This window comes from Augochlora pura, chromosome 9, assembly GCF_028453695.1.
Source record: "Augochlora pura isolate Apur16 chromosome 9, APUR_v2.2.1, whole genome shotgun sequence".
In the NCBI taxonomy this organism is placed as follows: Eukaryota; Metazoa; Arthropoda; class Insecta; order Hymenoptera; family Halictidae; genus Augochlora; species Augochlora pura.
In genome coordinates, this window is record NC_135780.1 from 12,773,704 (window position 1) to 12,785,696 (window position 11,993).

Genomic DNA, 11,993 nt, shown 5'->3' on the forward strand with positions numbered 1-11,993 from the left:
GCCCGAGTGGATCGAAAGGGAAAATGCGCGGGAACGAATCTCCAACGGTTAATTGAATTTTCAGTTTAACTTCGACGCGTTTTCAGAGTTTCAGAGCCGATAGAAACATGCACGCTTTTCTGAAAACTGGAAAATTGGGAGCAGGAGATACGAAGAAGCCTTCGACTTCTAGCGCGAAAGAAGAACGCGGCCCAGCGCCGCCGTGGGTTGAGAAATAGTGAGTATTGCCACGGTTTAACCTTAATTGAGAAACACGCGTTAAAATTTATTTTTATGACTTTAAATAAGGATTTTCATGATTTTCTAGTCGCCCCAGAACCGTCGAGGACGTCGTCGAACAGGGCGAAGTGGTTGAAGTATTGAAACAATGTATGAAAGGTAGTGATTTCCCAAATCTACTATTTTATGGTCCTCCCGGTACTGGTAAAACGAGTACTATATTGGCTGCAGCCAGGCAGCTATTTGGTAGCCTTTACAAACAGAGAATACTGGAATTAAATTCGTCAGACGAAAGAGGTATCCAAGTTGTAAGAGACAAGATTAAATCCTTTGCTCAGCTTACTGCGGGCGGCACAAGGGATGAGTAAGTTCGTGTTTGAATTATTTTTATGAGTATAACAAAATGAAAATACCAATGATGCTTAAGTAAAAGGTTTGAGAACTACTTTGGGGCTAAGCACAGAGACTGCTATAAGAATATGGTTGTTATCAGGTGTTATAATGAAGTATTTATTAACTCTTATTACCAACTGAATAATAAAATGCTATAAGCAGTCTGTTCCAGAAGTATTGTAAAATATTAGAACTTTTGGTCCTGCTTTTAGAGCAGACAACTAAATTATGTAATATTCTTTAGCAGTCTGCTGCTTGCTCCTGTGGTTTCTATGAGATTGGCACAGTCTGAGGCAATGAAAACTTAATACCTTCATCTTACAACATAGAATAGGTATGATACTTTTCACAGAAATAATTTTTTTCAGTGGGAAACCATGTCCTCCTTTTAAGATTATTATCCTGGATGAAGCGGATAGTATGACCAGTGCAGCACAAGCTGCTCTTCGTCGTACCATGGAGAAAGAATCGCACAGTACACGTTTCTGTTTGATTTGTAATTATGTCTCAAGGATCATAGAACCATTGACTTCTCGTTGCACAAAGTTCAGATTCAAACCCCTTGGTAAAGACAAGCTTGTTGAGAGATTAGCGTATATTTGTAAAGAGGAGGATTTAAAAGCAGAGAGACCTGTTCTATCGGAAATTGTGGAAGCTTCGGGAGGAGATCTCAGACGCGCCATAACGTGTCTGCAGTCTATTACAAGATTAAAGGGCAAAGGCATAGAAATTACTGTTGACGATGCCCTCGAAATTATTGGGGTAACTTATTATTTTCTCTACGAACCGTTAATTAATTCTATTGTCATTATTTTGATACAATACGGTTTAAAAAAATGATAGATTGTTCCTGACAAATGGTTGGAGGAATTGTTAACTGTGTGTAGAACAAAAGACTACACCAAGGTTGAAGCTTTTGTGGAAAACTTTATGTTGGAAGCATATGCCACGTCACAAGTGAGTACACTAATTGGGCAGAGAAATCTATACATCGTGATAATATCCTAATTATATTTGTTATCCTTAGGTAATAGAGCAACTAAGTAAAAAGATTATATACTCCACTGAATTTTCGGATAAGCAGAAAGCTTTGATAGCTGATAGACTTGGAGTAAGGGCCCTTGAATTTTGTAGTGAAATTGTATTTCCTTAGATTTGCATTATTAATTATATTATGTTTCGTAGGAATGCAACTACAGATTGTTGGATGGTGGAAGCGAATATGTACAATTCATATATCTTTGTTGTGGTATCATACAAGCTTACAACTTAAAATAAGGATTAATTTACTTAATATTATACATTGTTATATTCTTTTTTATAATAATAAATATTTATTATTTTTATAGAAATTGAATAGTACTGCCATCTTTGAGAGAAGTGGTGAAAGTTATCGACGACTTGCTTGGGCATTTTTTCATAAATGGCGCCACCTAGTATTATTAATAGTCTAGTAGCTTCATCGTTTTGTTAGTAGATGTCGTTGTACATATAATTCAGCAATCCTGCTTTTTACGACGAGAAAGAAATCGCAGCGCCACCTAGTGCCATCAATTGTCTAGTAGTTGGGCGTATTTTTGATAGATGGCGTTTAAATTGCGTTGGCAAGTATGCTAAAGACCTATGTTCTAATTAAAAATGAAGGTGCATTGCAAGAGCGCGTTTTATAAGAACAACCGTACAGCTACAGCGAATGTAATTATCGTAAACTTTCTTTCAAGTATGCATTCTTTCGTACACAACACAAAATAATGACACAAACCTAAACTTCCCTAGGTACATTCGTCAGTCGCATCTGTCCGTGTTCATCTACGCAATACCTTCCATCCTTTCGACGTTTCATCAGTCAGAATAAAAATACAACGAAACATTTACCCCTCGAGCAAACGGCGCGCATTAAAAAATGAAACATAGAAGAGTAAAATAAATCTACGCATCGTAGAGGAGCATCTATTCTCGACGAACAGCGTCGCCGAGTTTCTACTAGTTTCGTGCGCCGCCGGGACGTTCATCTAGGGACACCAATCTAGGGACAAAACAGCCCATTGAGAAGCATCGACGTGGGACACCAGGGATTGAGAGCCGCTGGGATCGGCGTGTAGGGGCGTCGTTGCTGCGTGCAATGTGTATCGTGTAGGCGTTGGCGAGGAGGAGACAAGTACGGGGATGTGTCCGTAAAAAAGTTGCGGTTTCTGCGTACTCTGCCGCACGTGCACGTTCGAAATCGTGTTCCGGAAGCCGTCGAGTCCCCAGGGGATCGTCGAGGAGCGGTCGTATCGCTCGCGTAGGCCGCGGCTGTTCGTTGGAACGGGGCCCGTAACAATCACGGGTGCCAGGAAGAAGAAAAAAAGTGCGGTCGGTGTTCGTTCGTTCTCTCGTCGGGAGGCCACGTATCGTGCGTGTGTATCTCGACCGGCCTTGTCACGGGGACGTTGCTCTGTCGAAGCGGGGGGAAACAACTCGCCTCGACCGGGGAGGAGAGGACGGTCGGTGAGCACACGGTGCGCGCGTGCACGGAGAGGAAAGACGCCCGTACCAGGATGCCAGGACGTCTCGATCTCGGGTCTATTGAGACGGTCAGTGTTCCACGCGCGAGTTAATTCCGTGCCGCGTGAACTCGGGGCGCTATCGTGGGCTCGCGCTCTCGCGAACCGTACAACGAGAAGACGGACACAAACAGGGACGGGAGAGCCGAGAGAAGAGAGACAGCGACGACACGGAGGGAGAGAAAGAGAGAGCCGACGGCGCGTTTGTGTAGGAGATGTTCGGGATCTCGGAGCGAGATCCTGGTGCGGGAGGATTCGGCTATCAGCGGTCACGATCGAGCGTATTATCGCAGCTCGGGTGTCCGAGCGTACGAGGCGCACGCTTCTGCTCTCGCTAGCCATAGCAGTTCGCGTACGCCCGTCCCCAGCGAGCAAAGGCACGCGAGAACAGATTTGATATCGTCGCCGAGCAGATTTTTCGGAGCGCGTCGTCGTCGCCGTTGCCGCCGCCGCCGCTGCTGCGTGTGACTCAGGCGACAAAGGATAACGCCACGGAACCGGAGATACGACGTATTTTTCCTCTGGCGACGTTTTCTTCTCTCGCGGTCCGCGTCGGGGCTCCGATGATAGTGGCGCGGTTGACAGTGCGACTGCTCTCTGTCGGCGTGGATTTCACGGGACATCGTCGCGTCGAGACTCGCGTGGCGTGAAAAACCGACGGACGCGCGTGCGAAGCCTAGAGTGGTCTCTCTTGGATGGTTAACCGCGGGAACAGCTCGCCGTCGGCCAGATATCTGGGATATCCAGGGATACATCATCGTCATCGTTGGCGACCGGCTACTGCGTCGCGCGTCAACGCTTCTTGGAATGTGACGGGCGACTCCCGGCGTGGGAAATATCGTAGAAAAGGTAAGAGAGATACGTATACATAGAGATCCGAACGAGAGCGTCGCGAGACCTGACGAGTCGACGCTCTTCTCTCTGCCCACGTCCTATCGACTCCGCGATGCGATACAAACTGTCACTGGCACCGGCGTCTGCTTAACGGTATACTCGTTTTCTAACCTGTAAACCAGGCCCGATACGCTGGTGGTAGTAAATAGCCGCGGTAGTACGCCGGATAGTATCGGGGAACCGTAAATAGCAGAGCACGCGATCGAACGCCGACGGTTTTTAACCTATTAACGTCCGATCGCCCTGTTTCTCATCGGCACATTCATTCTTCTCCTTTGTGCCGCGCGACCAAATTTTCAATCGACCCCCCCTGCGATTAACTCCATCCCAGCGAATGCTGGGTCCGTCTTGATCCATCTTTTACAATTACGTGTCGGGTTGTCGCGAAATTTCGTCTCGTTTTGCGATCAATGCGCGCAAACGTAAATGTAGAATGATCTTTCCAGTGACCAAACGATGGAAAAAGAGATAATCGCTTGTACAATTAGCGAAGAATTTGCTCGACTCGCCTAACGTACGCATGCAGAAACACGAGGGCTTCGAATATCTGTGGCGATATTAAAAAAAAACGTATACAAAAGTTTCATGGTACGAAGAAGGACGTGATGTAAATATTCTTTTTATGGATGGTGACTTCACGGTCACCCTTCCCAGTTTTATATGGAATTTAGCAAGCCGTAGACGCGGGATTCCCGTGCGAGTGTTAATAAGCCCGGGGCTATGTGTCCGAGGTATAATTCATGCGTGCAGTCGAAACGTTTCGCTGACCGATCAGCGGCGCGTCCAACTGGTAAACAATGGTCGACGACGTATATTCACTGTGCTCTTTATTATCCCGAATACCGTTATGTCATTGGGAGTCGTCTTAAAACTGCCTCGTATCCGAAGCGGTGGAAACACAGCTCTCCGAGAATCGATCGCGTGTGCCGGTTCGATTTTTAGAAACGTAGAATTCCTATCGGGGTCGCATCATCGATTGCTCGTAGAATACGAGCATGATCAATAATTAAGCGGCTTCTGAATTATAAATTCCGGGAACCGAGCGTGGATTGCGTGCAAGAAACGTAAATTTGCTTTTCGGATCATCGGGCAAACGGTGTATAATGGTCGAAGTATCGGTGACACGAGCTTGATCGATGAAAAGCATCCTGTGTTTATAATTGACAGGCGGCAAATACGCGATTAACAGGCTCGCGTAATTACTTTTACCCGGAAACGAACGGCAGGAGAAACTTTCGAAAAATCCCGTCGGTCGTTATGCACACTCGTCGTTAGGTCGGGTCGAATGACATTTGTCGGGCAGTCGTCGGGCTTTGTTTTTGTTTTGGAGCGTACACACGACATTCGACGCCGCCGCGCGTCCCTTGCACGCTTGCCAACATAATACAAAGCGCGCGCGGACCGCGGATCAATGACAAAAAATTCGAATAATCGCCCGGCCCTTTTCCCTGGCTAAGTAAATTACCACGGTGTAACGGAGAGGATGCACGTTCCAGTTACAGCGTGTACGGGACAACGCGAATCGATACGCGCGTCTCGGTCCGATTTATCGTACGCGACAGGCTCGATATTTAATTATCGAAGAAATATCGATTCGCGGAAACGGCGCGAAAGAACGTCAATTCGAATACGAAATAACGTTAGCACGATAACGCGGTTGAAACGAAGACAACGGCGAACGCGAAAATCACGTTATTCGAGGCAACGGGATGACGACATTTAACTGACGCTGCTGTCGTCACACTTCCAACAGAAATATTCCAACAATGTACTTCTAATTAACGCTAAATGGTATTATTTATATACTATAACAGAATTAACCGATATCTGCAATTTATGGATGCAAAAGTCGGAAACTAGCGTTGATATTTTCGGGAAAATCGTTTCTTTACAATTTGGTAAAAAAAAATAATCAATCCATGGCGAACGAGATTGAGAAGGTGTTCGAGAGTGTGCAAGACTGCTATGCTATTGCGGAACACGGGGACCCGCTCTGACCAGCGCTGCAAAAATGCCTTAACGCGTTAATGTGGGTGGTAATTTCGCGAGTGGACGAGTTCCAAGCAGTTGATAATTAGTCGGTCGTTGTACGAGGGGCCGAAACTGCGGCAGTAAGAAAAGTCATAACGGGAGCTTATGGAACGAGAGGTGTACCGCGGCCGTTTTCTTCCCCGCGAGGTTGCACTCAGGATGCATCCCGCCACGGCCCGACACTCCCGTCGCGCTGTTCGCATCCGGCGAGATAAGGTGAACAACTTATGCCATTTCGGGATATGGATGTGCCCGCGGCTGCCGCGGCGGCCACTTTTCAACCGCCGGACAAAGTTAACGAACAACCGTCGCGGACCGGGCCAAAACTGCTCGGTCGTGGAGGAACAACAATAACAATAAAACCCTGGGACCGACGCGTATCCGTTTCCGTGGCCGTGGATTAAGCGGCGCCGTTCCGCCCTGCCGTAAATAATGAATAAACATTCTGAAAGGGTTGTCTTGCAGAGGCTGGAATATATACACGCTAGGAAATAATAGTCCATGATATTCCTACTCGCTGGAAGCTACAATTATTGGGTTGGCAAGAAAGTAATTTCGGTTTGCACCAGTAGATAGCCATCGGATTATCATTTGTTTCTTAAACAAAAATTTCTTAAATGGTAGAAATTTCAGCAACAACGATGACCCTCGAATCGCGCTTGGTTGACTTATTTTCCTGTTAAGGGCCAGAAATTCTATGAAATAGAAATTATATTAACAGAAAGATGGCGAAAGGTCATCGAACGGAATGGAAGATATTTGACTGATTGAAGTTCATTTTTTGTATAGAAAAAAATTGAGTTTCATGTCGCACTAAAGACCCGAAATTACTTTCCTGCCAGCCCGATACAATTTAGAAAAGTGGGGCTCCGTGTAGCCGTTTCTGCGGCGAGAATGGTGTACCGCGTTCAAACATAGTTCCCCAGGGATTCTCCCGTTATATCTGGGTCAAGATGTTCGGTCTAGAACATGGACACGCTGGAATTGAATAAGCAAATAACAACGGCGATTAAACCACTCTCGGCTATACCATCGTCGAGGTCTTCTGCCCCATGCCGGGGACAACACCGGTAGACACCGATAGAGTATATGGACACCGATAGGTCCAGCCGTGGACGACGAAGACGCGTAGATGAAACGGAAAAGATAATTTCGAGAGTGATTACGATTAAACATGCCAGTCGGTGGTTTCTCCTGCGGCGGGTCACGGATTCTTTGGTGCCGGTAGCAAAGGAGGATAATCTTTCAGAGCTACTGAGGACGTTGGGAAACCACAAGCTCGCTCCGCTCCGCTCGCGAGATCCGTCCCCGTTTTCCTAAGCAATCACGCGACGAGATGCAGCTTCGAACGATTCCGGCGTGGCTCGTCTCGGTTGCGCAACGGGGGAGCTTCGATGCCTCGGGAATATTTCGAGCGGGTAATAACGTTTCGGTGAAACGATGCGCGACGTTTCATTGTATCTTATCTTTCGGTTGTAATTCACGATAGCGGAAGAGCGGGGCCGCGATAATCTCGTCCGGCTATCGCCGGGCTTTAAAACAGAGGGGAACGTTCAATAGCGATCGACACCGAAACGTGACCGAACAGTTCGAGCGACTTTTCCGCCGAAAGGGGAAACTTTGTATCGCGCTTCTCGCGGCGCGAAGAAAATCGCTCAGGCTCCGTTAATTTCGATCGCTGAAAAACACGACCGGCTCGCTCTGATCGCGGCCGGCAGCAAGCCGGAGTGCAAAACGGGGGCCGACAATGCTTCCCAATAACGAAACACACGGGGACTAAGAGCTGATTCACAGCCCGGCGATTTTTCATTCAGCCGACAATCGTAATCCTTTTCATTCCCGAGCCGGCGGTTTCTCTGTTCCGTTTACCGTCGCCCGCGTTTTCACATGTTTTCCACGCAACACAGTATAATGCCCGGTGTGAAATCTCCGCGCGATCATTGTTCCCCGCCCCTTCGCTCGCTTCGTATATGTATACGTATTCCCTCGGATCGCGACGGGCTTGTTGGCCAGGTCTTCTTTCAATTATGATTAATCGCGAATATCCTCTTCGACCGCGCCGCACGGTTGCTCTCTCGTCTCGCAGTTTCGTACGCGGATCCCACGATGCCCGCTGGCCGGCTCGGTTTTTTTCCTTGCACGCTTTTTCAAACGTTATCAGCTTTCGAGCGTTATCGGAAAAAACGGCGCAACAGTTTTCCAGGATCGAAACGGACTCGTTACTTTTTCCCTCGTCGAATATTATCAAGAAAAGAAACGAACGCTCGCCGTAAGCGCTCCTGTAGCTTTCAATCCGCGCAGACAATTTTTCCCGTGGAAATTCACGGTCTTTAAATATCGCGGAAAAGTTACGGCTTCCTCGGTTACCATGCTGCATTGCAATTTCAAATAACGACAACCGATACCAATCTTAACAAGATCCATAATTCATATCGCGTGGCAAAATGGAAGCAAATGTGCAATTTTCTGCTGGTAAAGCTTTTCAATTTTCAGTCCTTGTTTCGCTGTTGCCTTTTAAGATTCAGTTGTTAGTAATACGGAGGTTTCGTTCACGGGTTTTATTCGCTTACTATGAAATTATTTAGACGGAATACCAAATAATTAATCCTTTGCGGACGATAGGCGTCTGTTAGGTTATGAATGTTAAGATAATTCCTATGAAAATTATATAATTGCATATAATTATATATAAATTATATTTGTATTATATAGAAATCAAAATAATGTCACACCCTCGACGCATTTGAGAAAATTGCAACTATCTCACCTGGTCGAAAAAGTGGTCATCCGCTAAGGGTTAAGACGATCAATTTCAAGGTTTTTATTTCGCATATTTTTGATATCTGTAAAGGGATCCGCGTCGTCGGACACGTTGGTCGCTCGAATTCTGAATGGAGAGTAAATAAACCGACTTTCCAGGTGGGTCTGTAGGTTGCTAGCGACTCGCCGAGGAGAAAAGGACCGGACTGTACCGGAACCGGCGCCGGCCGCCGGTTTGCGCAGCTCCGGAGCGGACGCGGGGGGGGCGTGGAAAAAGAATGAAAACTGTTCCGCGATCGTTTCACGGGATAAAGTCCATTTAATTCGTGATCGAACGGTCGCGGTTCAACAATGCTTTGAATCGGTATTCGAGCGGCGTGTCCCCTTTGGCCGGCGGCGATGGCGGCCTCTGAATAGGCCCGGTCGGCCTCCGTTATATTCAGCGTTTCGAGTGACCGAAACGGTGACGGGCCGGTGATTGTTCCACCGCGGAAATGACGTTGTCAGTGTCACGTGTGTTCCCCCGATTCATCCTGGCACGGTTATTAAGTCGACGGACTTGCCCTACTACGCCGTCTCGTTGCATTTTTCTAGCCAGATGGCTCGCCGGTCGCACGCACGCGGACGCGATAATTTCATCGTTTAGAAAAATGAACGATCGAACCGACGATCCACCAGAGATAGATCCAAAGTAACTGCTGATATTGGGTTGTCCCACAAGTTCATTCCGCGCCATGCTATGATTGGTCAGAAATTAGTGTCGTCCATATTTAGGTGACGCTGCGCTCAACGCGTTAAACAACAAAATATCCTGTATTCATTGCGCATCAGACAAAGGGAAGAGACTTACAGGACGCCCTAATAGAAACAGACTTTGTCGAGGATGCTCTCTATAATCTTGTCCCTGGATAAAAAACAATTGCACTGATTATCTGCTCTCGAAAGAATAACAGAAACGATTCCAAGCGAATCGCAGTTTGTTAAATCTCGATGAAAGTTGACCAGAGAAACGGAGCCCGGAAAGGCAAGTTTCCGTGGAGCAGTCAATTCGCGAGGCAACACGGCGACCAAGGCGGAGTCATTACGGTACCGCGAAAGGATGCGGCGGATCTAACCGTTAAAAATAGGGGATGCAGCGAACCCCAATTGTCCCGGCGCGGCCCGACGGAACAATGGAGCTAAAGTTGGCCACAAAGATCAGGAAGACAAGTTTTCCTAGTAGCAAAATTCCACCATGCAGCGCGGCAACCGAGGCGGCCATTATGGTGCCGCGAGAAGAGGACGGTGGCGGGTCTCACCGTTAAAAATGGGGGGATGCACAGCCGAGCCTCGATTGTCTCGGCACGGCGAACGAACGTTGTTACGACTGGAGAAAAATAGTGCACAGCTCGTGAAGTTTTCGGGGCATAAAGCGAGAGAGACAGGCTGCCATTAGGGCACCGTGGAAACTGGGTGCACTTGGAAGGGTACGTCGTCGTCGTCGTCGTCGTCGGGTTCGGTCGACTCGATTTCGATCTCGACCGAAGCTCGATCGTGCCATTGTTTGGCCACTCGTTCGGTCACGCTTGATTCATGGGGTCGATACTGTCTATTGATACTCTGCCGGGCTTCCGGGGTGACGTCCGGATGTTTCCCCTGCGGGCTTTATCTCTGCCCCCACGATGACTCATTGATGCTTAAGTACTTATGCGCCGACTTATTGCTCGTTATTTGGGGGCTTTTTATTGGCGCGGTCAATTACGAGAGGACGCGCCCGGCCTCTCTCTCTCTCTCTCTGTCTCTCTCTCTCTCTCTCTCTCTCTGGGTGCTCCAGGTGGCTGAAGGGTCGCTTCACGCTTGAAGAATTGGTCTGGGATTATTATTTTTTTTTCTTCTTCTCTCTCTCCCGGGGAAAACCGTCCCGGCTTTACGAGCCGTTTTATTTTTATTTGCTCAGGAGGTTCCCGTAATTTTAGGTGGAACGTTTCCCCGTAGGATGGTTACAACCTGTGTGTGTTTTACTTATGATTTCTGCGGATCGTTTTCCACGTCGGCCGCTTCCGCCGCTCGGACACGGCGTTCTCCCTGTTATTTTTTGCGAAAGTGCTGGATAGACATAAACGGAACCGACGAGCTCTTATACACATATAATAATAATAATAATATTTGTCCACCGTCCATATTTGTGCGTCCATTTTTATTTATTTCTTTGGCCGTTTCTGTAACGTCAGACGAATCGTTTCGTATATCTATGGACTCGCGACGATGTTTTAATTTCTCTGTATCGTCTTTTTTACGTCAGATACTTCGTCAGATTCTTAGGCCACTTTTTTTATCGTTTCAAAGAAACGTAGATAGAAAATGAATGAGTTCGATAAGCTTATCAGGCCATCAGAAACGCTCGGGATTAAGTATCCGAAGTAATAATCGTGTGTCGCAAGCAAACAGACCGACGAATTTCTCTCTCGGTTTAATAATTCCAGCAGGTCGAAAACAACCCTGCACCCATCTCTAAATCCTTCTTTAATTTTTACCGCTTCGAGGACGCGGCCACGCATTTTTCTCGTAAACGCGTAAAACGTACTGTTTCCCCCCCGGTGACCATTGTTTCCACGAGAATGCTAATGAAGCGGACGAAACACTAAGCCAGGATATTCGCGCGGCCATCTTTGCGGAGCATGCGAGGTTTCGAACTCGGCGAGTTCAGGGGAGGTTTTCCGGAACGAGAGCATGTAAGGGGTCAGCGTGGGCCGCCATCTTGCTCATCTCCCGCGGGAACATTTCCTTTTGGTATTCGAACGTTTATGCCGACAATTTTCTCTCGAGGAATCGATAATCCCCCCTCCGAGCGCGCGCGAAGCTTATCTGCTTGCTACCTGCCTGCCCCGCTCGAAGATTGCTCAACGAAAGTTAAAAGAAGGAACTCGATGCCTGGTGCGTCGATTAAACCGTGACCAATGGATCCAACGTGAAATAATCGGTCGGCTAGCCATCGATCGTCCTCGAAACGCCGTCAGAAAATCACGAGATCCAGGCGACTGAAAATTTTCGAATCGGCTACGAGCCCACGGTATGCGCTGTCCGTAGAAATTCTAATGACGCAGCGGTACGCCGATACGCGCGTATCGTCATCGAATTCCTCTCGCATTACCGTTCCGGTTTTCTACGTCG

At 47.5% G+C, this 11,993-nt stretch overlaps 2 protein-coding genes across 15 annotated transcripts in view; both read left to right on the plus strand.

Moving 5' to 3' along the window:
• The first annotated feature begins 5 nt into the window (after positions 1–5).
• Positions 6–1,957, plus strand: LOC144474886 (replication factor C subunit 4). Of its 2 annotated transcripts, none has more exons than XM_078190257.1 (6): positions 6–217; positions 308–583; positions 981–1,374; positions 1,456–1,569; positions 1,640–1,723; positions 1,798–1,957. In XM_078190257.1, exons 1-6 carry the CDS (start codon positions 108–110, stop codon positions 1,888–1,890), a joined length of 1,071 nt encoding a protein of 356 aa, XP_078046383.1. In that variant the 5' UTR covers positions 6–107; the 3' UTR covers positions 1,891–1,957. The 2 variants fall into 2 exon arrangements, with proteins under 2 accessions (XP_078046383.1, XP_078046384.1); XM_078190258.1 differs by having other exon boundaries at positions 103–217; positions 289–583.
• A 557-nt stretch (positions 1,958–2,514) lies between these two features.
• The window catches only part of P120ctn (adherens junction protein p120), a 42,634-nt gene continuing 33,155 nt past the window's right edge, over positions 2,515–11,993 (plus strand). For 5 of the 13 annotated variants that reach the window (XM_078190095.1, XM_078190093.1, XM_078190096.1 and 2 more), the window contains exon 1: positions 2,517–4,007. The gene's annotated coding sequence lies outside the window, so the exon portion shown is untranslated. Of the gene's footprint in view, positions 4,008–11,993 lie in introns of all 13 variants that reach the window. The other 8 variants (XM_078190087.1, XM_078190099.1, XM_078190091.1 and 5 more) reach the window with 5 other exon arrangements.